Source organism: Xyrauchen texanus, chromosome 28 (genome assembly GCF_025860055.1).
Source record: "Xyrauchen texanus isolate HMW12.3.18 chromosome 28, RBS_HiC_50CHRs, whole genome shotgun sequence".
Classification (NCBI taxonomy): domain Eukaryota; kingdom Metazoa; phylum Chordata; class Actinopteri; order Cypriniformes; family Catostomidae; genus Xyrauchen; species Xyrauchen texanus.
The window spans coordinates 15,624,734-15,644,950 of NC_068303.1; the positions used below are offsets into that span (position 1 = coordinate 15,624,734).

Genomic DNA, 20,217 nt, shown 5'->3' on the forward strand with positions numbered 1-20,217 from the left:
CTCACCACTTCAAACCACTTCACTAACGTGCTGAAGTTTGGATTCTTCTTATAGTTCTGAATGAGGGCTGACTGAACTCCTTTCCCTGCACACTCAATGTCCACTCGAGGTTTGTCCACCTGGGCCAGGTTAACTCTTTTAAGGTCTCTCAAACCCCAGAACAGGACCTGGATGGAGACAATGAGCTTTAGCACAACCACACTGATCTAAAAATAATATGAGCTACAAATTTAATAAAAACAATCTGGTTTGATAATAATCTTGTTGTATAATATTGTGGCTATGGCTTGCTTGCTATTCTTTCACCTCTATGCGATATCTGCTCAGAACCGGTCGTATGCCCAATGGTACAGGCAAAATTGGCCCACGGTCAGAGTCAGTTGGGCCATCAATTGAAGGGAGAGCTGCCTGCCCTGCTGGACCAATCTATGAATAAACAGGTATTTATTCATGAAAATATATCACTTATTTACTTATAAAAGATTGTATAGAGGTAAATCAGTAACATAAATAACACTGAATAGGCTATATCACATGCCAATAATATTTATAAGAGTGTTATTACAGGGTTAATACACATTAATAACATCCTTCTTTAAGATCCTCTCCATATATTTTAAACCTGACTTTTGAAACAGGAGAGAAGCAAAAGCATATAAATATAGCAAAGAGGATGGAGTCAGTTACACGGAAATGGAAAGTAAAGAGAAGTATTGAAGAGAGGCACATTTTATTCTGTTTATTGCACCTTGATTTGAGGCACAGCAAAGTCATGGACAGCAATAAGAGCCCTCCTGATCTCCTCATCGTCATAAGGAATCTGTCAAGTGTGCCGTAGAAGGATATAGTGGAAAGATGGGACAGAGAATTACGGAAAAATTTGATGAGAAATGAGGTAAAAACGGCAGGAATCAAAGACAAGTGACAGGAAAAGAGAAAGAGTGAATCGCATTGTCACTCTTGTGTATGGAAATGTATGGTATGCCCTTGGTATACACTCACTGAGCACTTTATTAGGAACACTTGTACACCTACTTATTCATGCCATTATCTCATCGACCAATCGTGTGGCAGCAGTGCAATGCATACAATCTTACAGATACGGGTCAGGAGCTTAATTTAATGTTCACATCCACCATCAGAATGGGGAAAAAAAATTTGATCTCAGTTATTTCGACCGTGGCATGATTGTTGGTGCCAGTAGGGCTGGTTTGAGTATTTCTGTAACTGTTGATCTCCTGGGATTTTCACACACAAAAGTATCTAGAATTTACTCAGAATGGTGCAAAAAACTAAAAATATCCAGTGAACGTCAGTTCTGTGCACGGAAATGGCATGTTGATGAGAGAGGTCAACGGAGAAAGTCTAGACTGATTTGAGCTGACAGAATGGCAACGGTAACTCATATAACTACTTTTTACAATTGTAGTGAGAAAAATAGCATCTCAAAATGCCCAACATGCTGAATCTTGAGGTGGATGGGCTACAATAGCAGATGACCATGTTGGGCACTTTTTTAGGACCAAAGTGTTCCCAATAAAGTTTTAAGTGAGTGTATATTTTAACAGACCTTTGATATGTTTAACTAAAACTATGGTATATTTAACAAATCTTTTGTTAAAGGAGTGTTTCAGGTTCAATATAAATTTAGCTCAAACAATAAATATTATGACTCGTCCCTCATTTATAAAAAAATAAAAAATAAAAAAAATAAAATAAAAAAAAAGCTATCTTTGTGGTTACAGTGAAGCACTTACAATGGAAGTGAATGGGTCCAGTCCATTAACAACAAAAGAAACACTCTGTTTCAAAGTATAGACACAAGACATAAACATTGTACGTGATAACATGTGATAACAATAGTGTGAAGTGTAAAGTTATATCCAGTATTACAACTTCATTGTCATGACATGTAATGGCAGTATAATATACTGTATATGTAATCTGGTAAATTCCAGTAAATCCTGAATTTAACACACTAAGATGTTTACATGTTTAAAGTTTATGTCTTGTGGATATACTTCCAAAACACTGTGCATTTTAACGTTTATGGATTTGCCTCATTCATTATATCAGCCTTACTGTAACAGTGATGTTTGCTTTTTTCTTTATAAATAAGGAACAAGTAAAATCATTTTTTTTTGTGGTAATCAACATTATTTCATACATTATATTGATTGAGCCATTGTTGATTGATGTGTCCACTCAACATGAGAGTATATACAAGTAGGTTACAGCCCCTGTGTAGGCTCCAGTACCTGCAGTAGTTCAAAAGCAGCAAGCAGATCTCCTGCAGTACAGTTCCCTCTGTAGATCTGATAGTACTCCAGTTGCGGAGGAAATCGTGGGGGCCCATAGTGTTCATCAACCATCTTAGTTAGTGGCTTCGCAAATGTTCGCCCAATGAATTCAGCTTTTCCCTGAACGCCACAAAAAAAAAAAAAAAAAGGCCAGTTATGTTTCCATCCCTAAACATCAGGGGTCAGTGTTACCACATGCAAATGACTTTTGTTTGTAACATCACCATAGCTACTTTATTGCAGGGGATTTAAGATGTTAGAATCAATATTTGGTTCCGGATCATAAATTATGTTTGTTAAATGTTGAACATATAGTTAACATTCGCAACAGGCAAATTCTGCTTATGTTTGTTTTTCTCGAAGTTCAATTATCCTTCAAATATTGAAAAAAAAAAAAAAAAAGAAAAAGAAAAGATAATGGACACTACATATCCATGAATATCTACAGTAACTCTTCTGCCAATATAAAAACACTTAAATAAACCACAGCAAAATACTACAGACTACTATAGAGATTACAACTACAATGAAGCGTAAAAAATCTTCTGAACATTCACAGCTAAGGAAATGCCAGAGATAGATTATGACCATGGGAAACTTTTTTCCTTATCACCAAATAAGTAATTCTCTCACATGGAAACTGTAAAAACAAAGATTGGATTTTTTTTTCTGGGTCAGAGCCCCAGGCAATCTCACCTCTTGCATGCCTTGCTGATTTTGGCTGTCTATGAAAACACAGACTGGCCCAAGTGACAACAGTGTTGAAATAAGTTTTCACACTCTACTTAGCCAAAATGCTGTCCAACAAAAGGGCAGGACCAGAAGATTTTAAACAGGAACAAACAGGAAGTCAGGACAATAGGGCACATGCATATGCAGTATATGGAGGATAATGCCAACAGATTAGCAAACATTGAAATTACATTTTGGATATGTATTTTTTGATGTGTAGTTGATGTGTAGGCATTATGATGTTTTGCAATCTCAATTTACCACAGTGTCCTGGTCGTAGAGTTCAGTGACAATAATTGGAGGGTCGTCACGGAGTTCACTGGCCTCACCATAGAGTTCGACATTATCAAATACAAGCAACTGATCCCATGTAGGGCAGAGAGTCTCACTAAGGACCTGAAATATACAAACAACGCAGCACACACTGTATTTGTGAAGCACAGACGGTCAAACTCCGAAAAAATTATTCACCTTCAGACATCACAATTCAAATTCATAACCAAAGACTCATATACACGCTCACCTCTGTCACCTGACTGTGGGTGGAGAAGAAGACTCTGGCAAATGGGTCTGACAGACCACTACTGTCAGCAGCAAACAGACTTCGAGCCTGATACATGTGAGCCCTCAGCTGAAAGACTTGCTTCACTATAGAACAAGATATTGTGGGTCAATTATAACATACATTCTGCATATGCTTCATCATTAGTGTTGTGTAGAATGCTTCTGAAATTGAATCTGGTACTGATTGCAAATTACATGACTAAAATTATATATAAAGTTATTTTTTAAATAACACTGTTTAGTAAATACTTTGGGATTGCTTATTGCATGTCTTGCTAAATATTATAATTAATTTGAAATGTTCTAAGCACTAATTAACCCTCCTTTCATTAAACATTAGTAAACATCAAATTAAATAACAAATTGCTATTTGTTAGTAGCTGAGAAAAACAAATGTTTTAGAGTGTCTAATTATAGACAGGTGGACACGGGTTCATTTGAAACACTGACACTCGTACTTTCAATACAACAACAAAACTATCAAAACTATTACAAATAAAAAATAACATTAAAATTCTTAATATTAGATGTGGAGTCTTTTTCAATGGATATAATGTTTTATGGCCAAGAAGTCTCTTTGAAAGTCAAGTTATTTTTGTATGTGGCATAAATTGTGCACTAGGTATTGACGTTGGCTGATTTGTAATGTAATAAAAAATGTAATCCGACAAAGTAACTGTACTATTATCGAATTACGTAATATTTAAAATGTAATGTAATTCAATTACATGTAATATATTTTGTAATCTGATTATTTAAACAAGATTACATTGAATCTGTTACTAACCAACACTGTTCAACACATACAGTAGGGTTCAAAAGTCATATTTAACACAAAAATAAAGAAAATTTTGACATAAAATGAATAAGAAGTATTCTTTTTAAGATTATTCGTAAGATTCTGCAGTTTTTCTAGGTTACTAATAAAATGTAAGCAAATGCGTGACATTGCTTGTTTTCTTTGAAACATGATTCGCAAATCATGCTGGAATGCCTAAAATCACAAGGTTTTGCGTAAACCAGTGGAGTCCATGCCAGCTGGAGTGCATACTGTCATTAAAGCAAAAGGGGTACATACCAAACACTATGAATCTCCCAAAATTATAAAAAAATCTTCAATTACATTTTACACTCAAATTGTTATGCTGATAAATGATTAAACAAATATGCATTAATTAGAATGCAAAATAGAAGCATTTTCACAAGTGGTCTCAGACTTTTGGACCCCACTGCAAGTAGGCCTACATATAAAGCAGTACGCCAAAGAAGAAAACTGCGTTAAAAGTGTTAATTAGAGGAGAACCATTAATGCATACTGTATATAGTGCATGCAATCTTACTGTTATAAACGAGGCAGATAGGAGGAACTGCTTGTATGCCTATTCCCTTTGCTGCTTTATTTTCTTCAAAGCCACAAGGCAGGCCGCTCAGGAAGTCTTTCCTCTGTTTGTTCAACCCCAACCACAAATACATCTCCAGTTTAGCCTGAACTGTCCAGCCAGCAGGCCCAAAGCCTTTCTTCCCAGGCAGCTATTGCAAACACAAATACACAAGTAGCGCATTTACATCAATAGTAATGCTTTTAATTTTTTATTTAATTAGAGATATAAAAGAGAACAATGGGATATTAAGTAGAAGTACCCTGAGAAAAACAGCTTTCACTTTCCCACAGTCTTTACCCATCTCTTCGTCAACAATCGAGTAAAGGATGTCTTTAGAGGGTATGCGGGCATATGCTATTCGCTTGTTGTTGCTTATCATCCATATGAACACATCAGGGATGCTGTGCTGGGGCTTAGTGAATACAAACAAGAAAAAAGTAAAATAAAAGAAATGCCAATTGTGTATGGAATTATGGGAGTTGACATTCCATTTACCTCATCTGCCAGAAAACGAAGCCTTTGAAGGAAACTGAACACTAGTTTGATTTTGTCTCGAACTGTGTTTCTCTTCACCTGTGAGCGAATAGTCTTTGCTTGCTGACCCATGCTCTCCTTTAAACAATAAAACCATGCAAATTACATTAAACATCTAATCAGCAATTTTTAAAGGGATAGTTCAGCCAAAAATGAAAATTCTCACATCATTTACTCACCCTAATGCCATCCCAGATGTGTATGACTTTCTTTATTCTGCAGAACAAATACAAAGATTTTAAGAAGAATATGTCAGCTCTGTAGGTCCACACAATGCAAGTGAATGGTGACAAGACTTTTGAAGCTCCAAAAATCACATTAAGGCATCATAGAATAATCCAGTGGATAAATCTATATCTTTAGAAGTTATATAATAGGTGTGGGTGACAAACAGATACATATGTTAGTCTTATTTTTACTATACATCTCCACTTACACTTTTACATTCTGAAAGTGAAAGTGGAGATTTATAGTAAAGGAGTGAAATGTTGATTTGTTCCTCAACCAAACTGATTGGATCATTTCAGAAGACCACTGATATATCAAACCACTGTAGTCATACGGATTACTTCTATGTTGCATTTAGGTGCTTTTGGAAGCTTCAAAGTTCTGGTCTCCATTCACTTGCCTTATGTGGACAGAGCTGAGATATTCTTCTAAAAATCTTTGTTTGTGTTCCACAAAAGAAAGAAAATCATACACATTTGAGATGGAATGAAAGTGAGTAAGTGATGAGACAAGTTTGATTTTTGGGTGAACTAGCCCTTTAATGTCCAAGCTGTGACCATAAACAGTATCTGTAGGGTGTGTAGGCTTACCATCTCTCTCATACAGGACTTCAGCCTCTCCCTATCCAGTTTGGTTCTTCCGGCTTGATTCTGATCTTTGTTTGCTAGTGTAACAAATCGGCTTACATCACAGAAAATAGGGGTAGATAAATGTCAATAGATTGTTGATGTGAGAAAGTTGAAAATGTATAACACACAGACTCTTTTAATGTTGTTCCATTAGTTGAAGAATAGACTTTCACATTGATTGCCTGGATTCAAATGAGCCACTTTAGGGTCTCTCACCTGCAACTTGAGCTGAGTTCTTCTAATACACCCCTAAGTCTGCGCTCTGGATACGCTTTCTCTGTTTTTATGATTTCTTGAACATCATTTAGGCCTTCTTCCTGTTTACATAGACACACACATACATAAATACAAACTGAATAAAGATGTTTTACAAAAACTTATTATAAGTGTTTAGAAGGAGGGTTAGTTCACTCAAAAATGAAAATTCTGTCATCATTGCAGTCTAATCTCATGAAATTTACTTAATTATTGCAAACCAAAGTTACGTGTTAACCTTTGGCTGCAGTTTCCTAGTGAAATGTCCAGCAGGAGAGCGAGTGAAATGATGTTGTATTCAGACAAGGTTTTTAAGGTGACTACTAAATAGATGTTTTAATGAGTAAAACGTACCTCCCTAACCTAAATCTTTAGCCTAAACCTAATCAATAGTGTCCTAAAAGATAAATTAAATGCAAAAATCCTTACCCTAAACCAACACCTAAACCTAACCGATAGTGTTCTGAAAGACAAATGAAAGGTGAATAAAACAGACAGCCTTACCCTTAACCAACACCTAAACCTAACCGATAGTGTTTAAAAAGCTACATCTGCGTGAAAAGCAGATTTACAGATGCAAGCGCATCAATTCATCTCATTTCACATAGTGTGAAGAACATGTGCTTAAAAAGTCCTAAACAGCCAAAGTACACGTGGTTTGTGTGAAAGAGAACAAAAAGCACAGTTGTTGTAGCACCTCTAGTGTTCATTTCGCCAGGAAACTTCAGCAAAAATTAGAGAGCAGTACGTAAAACTCAGTTTGCAAAATTGTTGTTATAGTAATGTTTATTCTATGAGAATAGATTGCATCATTTACATCATGGTTCTAAACCTGCAAAAAATAAATAATAAATAAATAAAAAATCTATGAAATACGAGGAGCAATTCTTAAACATTTAGATTTTTCCATTCAATGAAAGTGAATATTGACTGAGGCTGTCAGTCCCTAACATACTGCCTGACATTTTCTTTCATAGGGAAGATATAGGGGTTTGGAACAAAAACAACATCATGGTGAGTAAAAGATGACAGAATCTTCATTTTTGGGTGAACTATCACTTTAACTCTATTGACAGTTTTACAGTTAAATAGCTAAATTTGAATTTGAGTGTCAATTCTAGATGCCTGACCAGTTTTTCTGCAATCTTGTCCATGATATTGGAGTTGTAGAGCCGTCTCCTTTGGTCCTGCCACCAGCTCTTGATGTAAATACAGGGTTTCTTCTCAAAGTAAGGCAAGTGGAAGTAATTTCTGTAAATGGAGCAAAATTAACACATTAGATTGTAAGTCAGAGCTCAACAGTAAATGGCATCATTAAACAAATGCTGACCTTTGAAGTTAAATTTGGACAAACTGCAAACAATTTAAGTTGCCTGTGATGTGTGTGTGTGTGTGTGTGTGTGTGTGTGTGTGTGTGTGTGTATGTATGTATATATATATATATATATATATATATATATATATATATATATATATATATCAGTCACATATACTAATAGCACAATGCTTTTTGCTAGCAGCCATATGCTATAATTGCTAGATGACAAGAAAGGGACTTTCACACACGTCATAGAGTCTCTGTAATGTTGACCACTCTGTAATGTTGGACTTTTTTTGTCACTGCAATTTCTATGATATTTGATCATGTTCCTTTGACCTTGGCCCATGTTCCCTATCCTCTGACCTGTCAGTGATAACTGGTTTCATAGGAGGGGTGGACGGCACAGATGTCAAATCTCCATCATCCTCTGCCTCTTCATCACTGGAGTTGTGGATGAGTTCAGCCTCCTCCTCCTCCTCCTCATTCTCCCCTCCACCCTCTTTCTTCTTTTTTGCAGATGTAGACTTGCTCACTCCATCTATCTGGTTACCATAGTTACCTAAGTAGAAAATTGTGTCCACATGGTGCTATGATTTTTCTATTTATTATTGATAAAGCTTTGAATCAATATACTTTTAAATTCACAAGAATATTGAAAGGTGAATGTGTTGAAAATATGTCACAAGTCATTGGCTTTAGCTCACCAATAGTGACCTCAAAGCTGGTGGGTTTATCTCCAATTTTCCGGTCTATCATTGTGGCCTCCAAAAAAGTTCCGAAAAGAAAAAACTCCTCCATCCTCCCTGTGGCACTCTGAATGTGAAAAATTAAGATGGTGAGATGGTTAGAAGCACACCAAGAAGGCCCTCAGGGTATAGTGACACTATTTTTGTTTTGCAAAATTTTATTTTTCCATGTTGGGTCTTCTCACATCTTTTCAAATGTAAAAAGTGGAAATCTGAAATTGTTATATTTTGGATATATTTCTACTTGATCTAACCCATTTGTTAGTTTAGTGATGTTATATAATAACTTTAAAATTAAAGTTGCACTTAGTAAATTTATTCTTTGTGTCACCTTAGACTTACAATGACACCTAGCTGCTTGGATGTATCATTTAAAATCAATAGTTTTCAGTTTCAGATGGTTTTGTAGAAAATTTGTATTCAGTCAGCCATGATTACTTTAATCAATGAGTGAAAGTGTCAGATAACAGGACGTTAGTGAGATTAAGCGAAGTATTTGGCTGGTCATGTGATTCTAACATGGCAGCCCTCATGTGCGAACCCTCTCCATGTAGAATTAAACAGCTTTTATAAGATTACTGATATGACTGGAGTCTTCATTTTAATGCGAGTGGTCATGATTTCCTACATATATTGCAAAATTACAATTCATGTCTTTAGGAGTTATATTTTTTAAATGAGAAAAAAAAATACTGAGTGCACCTTTAAAGGAGTCATGACATTCCTTTTTTTATTATTTTAATTAGGGCTGTCGATTTAATGCATTAATTAAAATGTATGCAATTAATTATGTCCCTGGACTGTAATAAGGAATATTTCTTCCATATTAGCAATTCAAGCATGGAGTACCAACTGTTTTCTCAAGGGGGAAGTAAGTGAAACTCGCTGTATAGGTAACACGCAGCTAAAACATATAGAAGAAACCACCCTGACCAACAGCAGACATCACAAGATGAAAATACGTTCTTACGTACAAACACAGCTTGATGGATAGCAAATTCGAAGGCAGGGATCTCAAGACATGTTTTTCTAAGTTTCAAACTTTGTTTAACTTAACACAGCGACCCTAAAATGGAATGTTTATGAAGCAATGCAACGAGACACTCCAAAAGCATCCATCTGAGGCATGTGACAGGCCCTTAGACAAACCCTCATAATAAATTTCTAATATATCTGACTGATATATTAATTTAATTGCAAAATTGATTGCTGTTAACTGTAGGCCAATGACAGGCTTATGTTTAATAATATGGAAATAAACAATATATTGCCTTCTAAAGCCACTTTTTGTATAGTTTTTTAATGCTTAACTTGAATGCCTAAATAATGTAATGCATTTGAATTTTGTGTACTATTTTTATTTTTTTTTATGTAATTCGATAAAATTTTAAGTTTTTGTTCAAATAACGTCATGGTTACTGTCATAACCTCCGGTCCCCGAGGGAAGGAACAAGGTCTTCCTGGGACACCAAAGGACCTCTGAACCTGAGAAAAGGCCAATGTCAAATTGGCAGACAGAATTTGCATGTCCCGCCCCCGGACATACGGGTATAAAGGAAAGCGGGCGTGCGTCTGTCAGTCAGGTTTTTGCACTCAGGAGCCGAAAATAATGTACGGCCGTTTACAGTGGTAGGTCTAGTGCTGTGGCAGGAGGGACAAAATGTCTCAAAATGATTCCTTCCCTCAGGGAACGGAGGTTACAACCGTAACCATGTCATTCCCCTTCTGTCACTCACTCGACGTGGGAACAGTAACACAAGGGGTCCCATATAAAAACGGCACACACTGACCGTGTTACGTGAACTGCAGAGACAGGTGCAAGCAGGCTACTGTGTGCTAGAGGCAACTGTATCAGCTGCACGTAGCCCTCCCCAACACCCCAAAAGAGGTGTCACATACAGACCTTAGGTTCCCCGCACCCCTGAGGGGGGGAACAGGTGCTACATGACTAGCATGGGAGCAAGCCAGGCAGCCATGCCTTTTCTCTCACTATGTCTCTAACATAGGATGTGAAATGGCTGGGGCTATCTTAACGCTATGCAATGCTGAGCGGAAGGCGATCTTTCCCGGTCCTATTCTTTCGGGGGGAAAAGACCCTGCGGAGGCCACATCCTGCCCAGTCTAGGGTGAGGTAACATGTGGCAAATACACCACGAGGGTTGTGAAGGCGTACGTGGGAATTGGCGCAGTGGTAGGTCCAGCCTAATGAGGGGGGACTCTACAAGCATGGTGACCGGGGCAGTGGGACTGTTCATGGGAAACGCAGGTCCGCCAACAGGGGGACCGTACCGCGGGAAATACATCACAGGGAGTTTGCCTGAAAAGGGAACTAAGCCCGTGGTGTCCGACCCCAGTACAGAGCACCTGTGACTCGTAGTGGGTCTGGCAGCGAATTGCTCCGCTGAATTCTCCGGCCAGAAGGCTAGGGAGGAGAACAGCTAGGGAGCGATGCTTAGTGGCTAACCTGGGATAGAAGGCACACAGGATCAACTTGGTGAAGGGTGCTGTGTGCAAGCGGAACACCCGGTCGGTTGTGCCGCGTTACCGAGTTCTACCGGCTCGGACCTGACAAAACACGGGACGAGACCGACTTAACCCTGAGATTGTAAAATCCAAGGTATTGGGGGTTGCCCAGCCCGCTGCTCTGCAGATGTCTGCTAGGAGGTGCCATGGCCAGTGCCCACGAAGATGCCACACATCTCATAGAATGTGCTCGAACCCCCAAAGGGGCGGGCACGGCCTGGGTTTGATAAGCTAAGGAAATAGCATCAACGACCCAGTGGGCTAACCTCTGTTTGGAGACGGCGTTCCCTTTCTCGCAGAAAAAGAGCTGCTCAGAACATCCAAATAGATATGCAAAGTACATACAACACAGCAACAAGAAGGCTGGGACTGCATCCTCCCGAGGAAGCTTGCTTGCAGGCTCACAACCTCGTCCCTGAAGGGGGTCGTAGGAACCTTGGGCATGTAGCTTGGTCGCGGCCTCAGGATAATGTGAGAATGTGCCGGACCGAACTCCAGGCAGGTGTCGCTGACAGAGAACGCATGCAGGTCCCCAACCCTCTTGATGGAGGCTAACGCAATCAGGAGGGCCGTCTTCAGGGAGAGGTCCTTGATCTCAAATGAATCAAGTGGCTCGAAGGGGGGTCTCTGAAGGCCCACGAGGACCACAGAGAGATCCCAGGAGGGGAAAAGGCTTGGCCGGGGAGGGTTCAGTTTCCGGGCACCTCTAAGGAACCTGATAATCAAGTCGTGTTACCCAAGGGGAATTTTCCAGGGAGGTGCTGTCGTTAGGAGCGTAAGATCCGAGAACCATGTCCGGGTGGGCCAGTAAGGAGCCACCAAGGAGACCTGTTCCCCATCCTCCCTGATCTTGCACAGCACCAGTGCAAGGAGGCTCACTGGGGGAAATGTGTGCTTGCGCAGCCCCCGGGGCCAGCTGTGTGCCAGCGCATCTGTCCCAAGAGGAGCTAATGTCAGGGAGTACCAGAGCGGGCAGTGGGAGTTGTCTTGGGAGGCAAAAAGATCTATCGGTGTCTTGCCGAATTGGTCCCAAATCAGCTGGACCACCTGGGGGTGGAGCCTCCACTCTCCACTGGGCGAAACCTGCTGCGATAGCGCGTCCGCTGTCGTGTTGCGGTTGCCAGGGATGTGAGTGTTGCGCAGCGACCTGAGTCGCGGCTGACTCCAAAGGAGGAGATGGCGGGCGAGTTGTGACATATGACGAGAGCGCACACCGCCATGGCGATTTATGTACGCTACCGTCGCGGTGCTGTCTGAATGGATCAAGACGTGCTTGCCACAGATTAGTGGGAGAAACCTCCGTAGGGCAAGAGATACAGCCAAGAACTCTAGGCAGTTGATGTGCCAATGCTGCCGGGGTCCTGCCCAGAGGTCAGCGGCAGCATGCCCATTGAACACGGCGCCCCAACCCTGTCGAGAGGCGTCTGTGGTCTCCACGACACATCTGGACACCTGCTGCAAGGGGACTTTGGTCCGCAGAAAGCAGAGGTCTGTCCAAGGGTTGAAAGTCTTGAGTCTGTAGCCAGTGCTGAAGCGGTCTCATATGCATCAACCCGAGCAGCACGGCTGCGGCTGAGGATGCCATATGCCCCAGGAGACTCTGGAATTGTTTTAGAGGAACCCCTGTGCCGAGCTCGAAAAGAGCGAGGCACCTGAGCACTGACTGACATCTTTAAAAAGACGTGTCCTGAAAAGGACGTGCAACGCCTGCTGTGTATTGCTCTTTCATGAGTGGGAACTCAAACTATTTTAGAGGAAAGAAAATCTTTTTAGGAGGAGAAATATTCTTTCAGGCAATGAAAGCGCTGTCGAAGTGCCCAGGGGCTTGGACAGCACAGCGTGCAGAGAGAGAACGCCAGCTGGAAATGTGCCGTAGATCCAACAGCAGTGCTTATTGCCAGTAGAGGTGAGTGGAACACTGGTGAACTCAGCTTGCTGTTGCACAACCGTTCGGCTCTGAAGAAAAATTCTGACTGCCACTCGCTGCGCCGCTTCCCTTTATACCCGTATGTCTGGGGTGGGCCATGCAAATTCTGTCTGCCAACTTGACATTGGACTTTTCTTAGGTTCAGAGGTACGTTTGGCATCCCAGGAAGACCCCTTGTGTCACTTAATTTGACACAACGTCGAGTGAGTGACAGAAGGGGAGTATTTGGAGCAAATGGTGTGTCTATATCTGACAAAGTAGAAATGTTAAATTGTTTTAATGAGCATTTCATATCATCTGGGTTCTTGTTTGATTCTGTTGCCCCTATAGTGTCGGAGCCTGTAAATGACACCTTTATTACTGCCAACAAAACTCAGTTTTAGCTCCTTCTCTGTTGCTGATTTTCATAAAGCCCTTAAGCAATTGAATCCTCGAAAACCTGCGGGCCCTGATCACTTAGAACCTTTCTTTTTGAAATTAGCCGCAGATATCCTAGCTGAACCTCTGACTCATCTTTTTAATCTTTCACTGGTCACAAAATAAAACCCCAAGGTTTGGAAATCTGCTTATGTTTTACCACTTTTGAAAGTAGGTGACCCTACCTTGTCTAATAATTACAGACCCTTTTCCAAACTTTCAGCATTGGCCAAAGTGTTGGAATCTTTGGTTAGTGAACAAATGAAAGAGTATTTAAATGCTCAGTCAATTTTATCTAAGCATCAATCTGGTTTCAGGAAAAAACACAGTACTACCACTGCTGCTATAAAAGTAATTAATGATATAGTCAAAGCACTTGATGACAAGAAACACTGTGTGTCTCTGTTCATTGATCTGTCCAAAGCATTTGACACTGTTGACCATAGCATACTAGCTCAGAGACTGATCAGTATAGGTTTGTCTCAGCACTCTGTGGGATGGTTTATCAACTACCTCGCTGATAGGACTCAAGCTACGCAAGTTGATGGCCTAACGTCAAAATATTTATCAATCTGTAAAGGGGTCCCACAAGGCTCCATTCTGGGGCCACTTTTATTCACTATTTATATAAACTGTCTGGGGGAAAATGTCCAACATGCATTTTTCCATTTTTATGCAGATGATACGGTTATTTATTGTTGTGCAGCTACCATTAGGAAGGCATATGAATGCTTGCAAACTGATTTCGATATAGTGCAAGCACAGCTTTATCAATTAAAGCTTGTGCTTAATGCAGAGAAGACCAAAGTAATGTTTTTTTTTCAAACTAGGAACAAATCTTGTTTTACTTTTTCTGCCCGAAAAAAGATAGTTGATGCCACATTTCTCTCTATTATTGATTATGGTGATCTGTTGTTTATGAATGCTCCATATAAGTGTCTTCAGAGGTTGGTGCTGTGTTTCATGGAGCTTTAAGATTTATTTCAAATTGTAGACCCCTCACTCATCACTGTACACTTTACTCCACAGTGAATTTGCCTTCTCTATCAATTCGCCGGCTTACTCACCTTTATATCTTTATATATAAGGGCATTATAGGCAGGCTTCCATGTTAGATATCTGAATTTCTTTCTTTTACACAGAGTACTTATGTTTTACTTCCCAGAAAACAATTTCATTGAATGTACCTCAAGCCTGGACAGAGTTGTCCAAAAAAGCTTTCATGTTTGTTGCACCTTCTACTTGGAATGACCTACAGAAAACACTTAAACTACAGTATCTAATTTCCTTAAATGATTTTAAAGGTTATGTTAAAACTATAGAACATGAGTCCATCCACACATGCAAATGTTTTAAATAATGGCACTTTTATTTAATTGAAATGCACTTGAGTTGTCTTTGCCCCTTTTGTGTTTGTTTTGTGATTGTGTGATCTAATTTGTTCTGCTATCTTGGCCAGGTCTCTCTTGAAAAAGAGATTTTATATCTCAATGAGACAAACCTGGTTAAATAAAGGTTAAATAAAAAATAAAATAATAATAATTATTTGGAAAACATGATCACTTTCCACCATCATTATTAGTTCACAGAATTTTGTTCACATATGTTCAGACTAAATAATCTATTGAGTGCGAGGGAATCTACAGTACTTTTTTATTACAATTATGGCACTTGTAGTAACAAGTGCAGTGTTTACATCACTATATTTCAAAACGAAAACCATAGTATGATTTATAGAAACATTTTTTACATTAATCTAACCATGGTAACGATCTGTGGTAAATCGAAAAAATATAACATATTTACGAGGACTTAAAGTGGAATTGTTAGGGTACAATGGGGTTGAAAGCCATCCAATAGTGTAAGTTATGTGTGGAAAAGCTGTTTGAAAACAATGTTTATTTGTATAATGTCTGTTAGGTGCCGCTAAAAATGATCCACTTCAGCTTTGAAGAGTTTGTTAAACTCCTACCCTAATCAATAAGAGAACATTTGATTATCTGTGTTAGTCTCCAGTACATCTGTATTGTGTCAATGATCACAGCCTTGACAAATCTTTAACTTACACGTTTTATGTCTCTTCATGTAGCTTGGATCAATGGACAGTAAAATGCATTCTGACAATCAATATGTAATGCCCAAGGGCCAAACAAAATCACAGACAGCTGGACTTAACTCCCACATCTTCAATGACTTTTCGTCTGAAGACATAAAACTTGGGCTTGTAATTTCCCAGTTTGTAGTTAAATATTTAATAAAATCTGGACTTGTAATCCATTTGTCTTTACATGTAGATATAGTGCAGATATATAGACATATGGGGGATCAGAAGGACACAGAAGAGTTATAATGAACCAGCTGGATTGCAAATGATTAATGTGTAATACTGTGTCCAATACTGATTTCAAGAGAAATGTCATAAAGCCTTAAAAGGATAGTTCACCCAAAAATGAAAAACCTGAGTTATGATTTTATTTTATCTGTGGAACACAAAAGATGATATTAAGCAGTATGTCCCAGTATATATGTTCTTTTGGTCACCATTTTCTCTCATCATAAGGAAAAGAACAACTTGGACATTCTGCTAGATAATTACTTTTCTGTTACATGAAAGAAAAAAGTCACACAAATTTGGAACAACATGAGGGCAAGAAAATTATGACAGAATTTTACTTTTGGGTGAGCTATCCATTTGACCATCCTTTTTGAATGTAAAAAAGGAAATATGTAATCTCACCTCTGAGATGTTGGACACTGGCTCCATTTGTACCTCAGTAGAGCTCATTATCTCTGCGGAGGTGGTGTCTAAGATTTCCACAGTGATACTAATGAGGAGGCGGGCCCTGAAGGAGACACCCTCTCCTAGACCCTCATTCAGGTCCTGGTGCTCATCCATCAGGGTGTAGTTGCGGGTGGAACCATACATATTCACCCAGGCCGGACCCATAGTGGGCAAGAACCCTGGGTTGGGATAAAAGAGAAGTTAATTCTATTCACTGTTTAATGGATGTACAACTGCTACATTCATTAAACGGTTACTGTTGTGTTGGGACAGATTGTCGGTACCTTTGTCTCCATCATTCGCAATCTTGCGTAGATCGATGAAATGTGTTCCTATGGCAACATCATTCACCTTGTCTGAATCACGGATCTGAACTTTTAATCGCCTACACAAAGGTGGGAACATCTCCGTGAACACTATTTGCTCATTCCAGATGGGCTCATAGCTGCTCTTCTGAACTGAGGTTTTACCCTTCACACACACACACACACACACACACACACACACACACACACACACACACACACACACACACACACACAAAAACAGGAGAAATTGCATTTTCAGTTAAAACAAGAAAATAAAATAAAAATGTTGACATCTCTGGTACTATGCACGTTCTTGTAGTGTCACCAGCCTATCAGCATTCTCAGGACATCATTTCCAGAGTGACTGACTTGACAATTTTTTCAGAACTGAATGCCCATTAGCAAAGGTTGCAGCATGTAGGTTGCACACTTCCTGGCAGTTAGAATGTTAACTGATACCTTTCTCCAGGTATTCTAGACCTTCTCGCATTATACAATATATAAAACATGGGCAAGTATAAATATACCTTATTGTGCAAAATGTTGCATAGTGAGTATGTCTTAAAGGGGTCATGACATGGGTTTTTTTATTGTATTATTATGTTCCCTTAGGTGCAATTATAGTATTAATATATTTTTTTTTAAGAAAAACTTTTAAAATCTAGTGATTTATGACCTTTTCCCACCCTGTTTCTCATCCTCTGATTCAAACAGTCTGTTTTGGGGGCGTTTTCCATTTAAGACTTCAGTGTTAACGCCCACTGTTATGATTGGCTAACGTCAGTGCCTATGTATCAATTATTGACGCCCCCAGCCAGAACAATATGCAAGTAAACTAAGTAAAAACACTGTGATTATTCATAATGAATGAAATTGCGCTTTAAAAAGTAATTTAAAATTTAAAATAGATTACTTACAGTTTGCGTCGTCGTTGTTCCCAGAATAGTCGGCACGGACTTATCTTTGAGCAACAGTTTTCTGGCAAAGCCAGCATCATATTGAGATTTGTTCTCAAAACAGTCATCCTTAAAACGTACAGAACAAACGCTTAAGTTAACACTGCCGTGACTGGGACGTCCGCAAAAAATAAACTGCATCCATTTTTCCCTGACGTCTGGATCTTTCGGCAGCTTATTCAGAGGTTTTGTTTGACCACAGCCAGGAACAGCACATCTGTGTGGCATCGTAATTTTCCTGTGCACAAGTAGTCTCTGTCAGAGCTCGCTGTCCATCGACTGAACACTTGTGAGGCGCACGGCGATACTGAAATGAGCGTAGTTGTCTTGCGCTTAAAGCGTAGTTATCTTGTGCTGGAGGCGGTCATATGCAAACGCTGGTACGTCACTTCTAACCGTCACGTCACTTCTAACCATGAATCCAGAACCAGCTGTATTTTGAGCTTGATTAAATAAATGATTCGTTTAGAATGGGGAGGACGTCTTAAAATATTAAACTTGCAGGACGTTTTAATGATACAAAGACCTCTTATATACCAAAAGATCAAGGCAAATTTGGTTTCTCATGTCATGACCCCTTTAAAAAAAATTGATAGTTTCCACTGATCAAATAAGATCATACTAAGTCCAGTAAATGTAAAAAAAAAGCTAAATCATTATTTGTTGTGACCACATTTGCCTTCAAAAAATCACCAATTCTCCCAGGTACAGATGTTGGCATTACTTCTGTCTCTTAATGTAATCCCAGACTGACACAATGTTCAGTGGGGGGCTCTGTGGGGGGTCATACTATCTGCTGCAGGGCTCCCTTTTCATCTATTTTATTCTACTCTATTTGCAAAAGGAATGTTTGGGATTCTAACATGTAGATTTCCTATTGACACACTAAAACTAAAGATAAAAATGACCATCATAACTAGGAATGTGCCCGAAGCCGAATACGTTATTCGGAAAGGCACGAATATTGTTTTCAAAACGAATAATGGATTCATCCGAATAATATAAAAAACTATTTGTATGACGGATTATCCAAAAAGCACAAGGATAAAGCCCCATTTTAAATAAACATATCTAAATTTACAATGAATTTATGAATCTGTGCAGCCAATATTTCTAAAGTGTAAACCTTATGAATGAAAATGCGGACTGTGTGATTTCAGATCGGATGTGTGTGGTTTTAACTGTTTGCAGTCTCTGATAATTGTTCAAGTCTGGAGCATATCAAGTGTAACATTAACTAAGATACAACATCATATACACTTTCCACTCTTGAAATGTCCACACGATTCACACATGATTCTAGTGTATTTATTTTTAGCCTAAACCTGAGCACGATGTTAAATTCCTGACCTGAAGTGATTTAATGTCAGAGCTCGTCTTTCTGTCTCTTAAAGTTGACCACATTTATATCCACATCAGCGATTAAGGTTATTATGACATCAGTTTTTAAGGCGGATTAACTGTATAAATCAATGTAAAAATCCACATTAAGTGTAAATGTCTTTTGCACTGTCGATCGCGTTATTGACAACTGGGGCGCGAACATACAGCATTTCACAGGTTATGTACTCTCTTTTAAGGAGCAGTGGTACTGCTGTACAGAACTAATGATCTAAATTCTTTCACCACTGAAAACGGTAACTACACTTAACTAACAATTACAATCTATGAAATAGCGAAAGTAGGCATTAATAAAACATGATCTTGCTTTGGTTTATATTTCCCTGTGGGACATTGTTCACGTTTTTATTATATATTAGAAAGGTTTCCAAACCTCTCTTCTTATTGACAAATTCATCCAGATCTGACAAGAGCTCTTAAAGGGATAGTTCACCCAGAAATTAAAATTATCTAATAATGTACTCACCCTTATGTACGGAAGAGGATTAGGGCCAAGCAATAATAAAAAAAAATAAAGCCATCTCGAGAATAAAGTCGTTGTGTTTCGATAAAAAACTCGTTAAGTTTAATCTCGCATTATAATGACTTTATTCTCGATATTTAATGAGATTATTCTCAAGATTGTATTTCGACTTTTTTTCTCGAAATTTAACGAGTTTAATCTCGCATTATAATGACTTTATTCTCGATATTTAATGAGTTTATTCTCAAGATTGTATTTTGACTTTTTTCTCGAAATTTAATGAGTTTAATCTTGCATTATAATGACTTTAATCTCGAGATGGTTTTATTTTTTTATAATTGCTTGGCCCTAATCCTCTTCCGTACTTATGCCATCCCAGATGTGTATGACTTCCTTTATTCAGCAGAACACAAATTAAGATTTTTAGAAGAATTTCTCATCTCTTTTAGTCCATAAAGTGCAAGCAAATGGGTGCCAACATTTTAAAGCTAAAAAAAAATCACATAAGTCAATTTAAAAGTAATCCATAAAACTCCAGTGGTTAAATCCATATCTTCAGAAGCAATGTGATATTAGAATGTGTGGATGAGAAACAGATCACCTTCACATTCTTCTTCTTGTGTTTTAGGTGATTCACATTCTTCTCTGCATATCGTCCCCTGCTGGGCTGGGAGAAGAACTTCTAGCAAAAAATTACTTAAATATAGAGTGTTTCTCACCCTCACCTATCATATCACTTCTGAAGATGG

At 38.8% G+C, this 20,217-nt stretch overlaps 1 protein-coding gene across 1 annotated transcript in view; it reads right to left on the reverse strand.

Moving 5' to 3' along the window:
• The window catches only part of LOC127621948 (otoferlin-like), a 96,880-nt gene that overhangs the window by 17,472 nt on the left and 59,191 nt on the right, over nucleotides 1-20,217 (reverse strand). The window contains exons 14-28 of the mRNA XM_052095775.1: nucleotides 16,625-16,811; nucleotides 16,296-16,519; nucleotides 8,650-8,758; nucleotides 8,309-8,504; nucleotides 7,755-7,875; nucleotides 6,586-6,686; nucleotides 6,331-6,421; nucleotides 5,474-5,590; nucleotides 5,238-5,390; nucleotides 4,937-5,126; nucleotides 3,556-3,680; nucleotides 3,294-3,428; nucleotides 2,259-2,420; nucleotides 307-426; nucleotides 6-167 (exon numbers count right to left, since the gene is read on the reverse strand). Of these exons, the coding sequence (XP_051951735.1) occupies nucleotides 6-167; nucleotides 307-426; nucleotides 2,259-2,420; nucleotides 3,294-3,428; nucleotides 3,556-3,680; nucleotides 4,937-5,126; nucleotides 5,238-5,390; nucleotides 5,474-5,590; nucleotides 6,331-6,421; nucleotides 6,586-6,686; nucleotides 7,755-7,875; nucleotides 8,309-8,504; nucleotides 8,650-8,758; nucleotides 16,296-16,519; nucleotides 16,625-16,811 (2,193 nt within the window). The remainder of the gene's footprint in view (nucleotides 1-5; nucleotides 168-306; nucleotides 427-2,258; nucleotides 2,421-3,293; nucleotides 3,429-3,555; nucleotides 3,681-4,936; nucleotides 5,127-5,237; nucleotides 5,391-5,473; nucleotides 5,591-6,330; nucleotides 6,422-6,585; nucleotides 6,687-7,754; nucleotides 7,876-8,308; nucleotides 8,505-8,649; nucleotides 8,759-16,295; nucleotides 16,520-16,624; nucleotides 16,812-20,217) is intronic.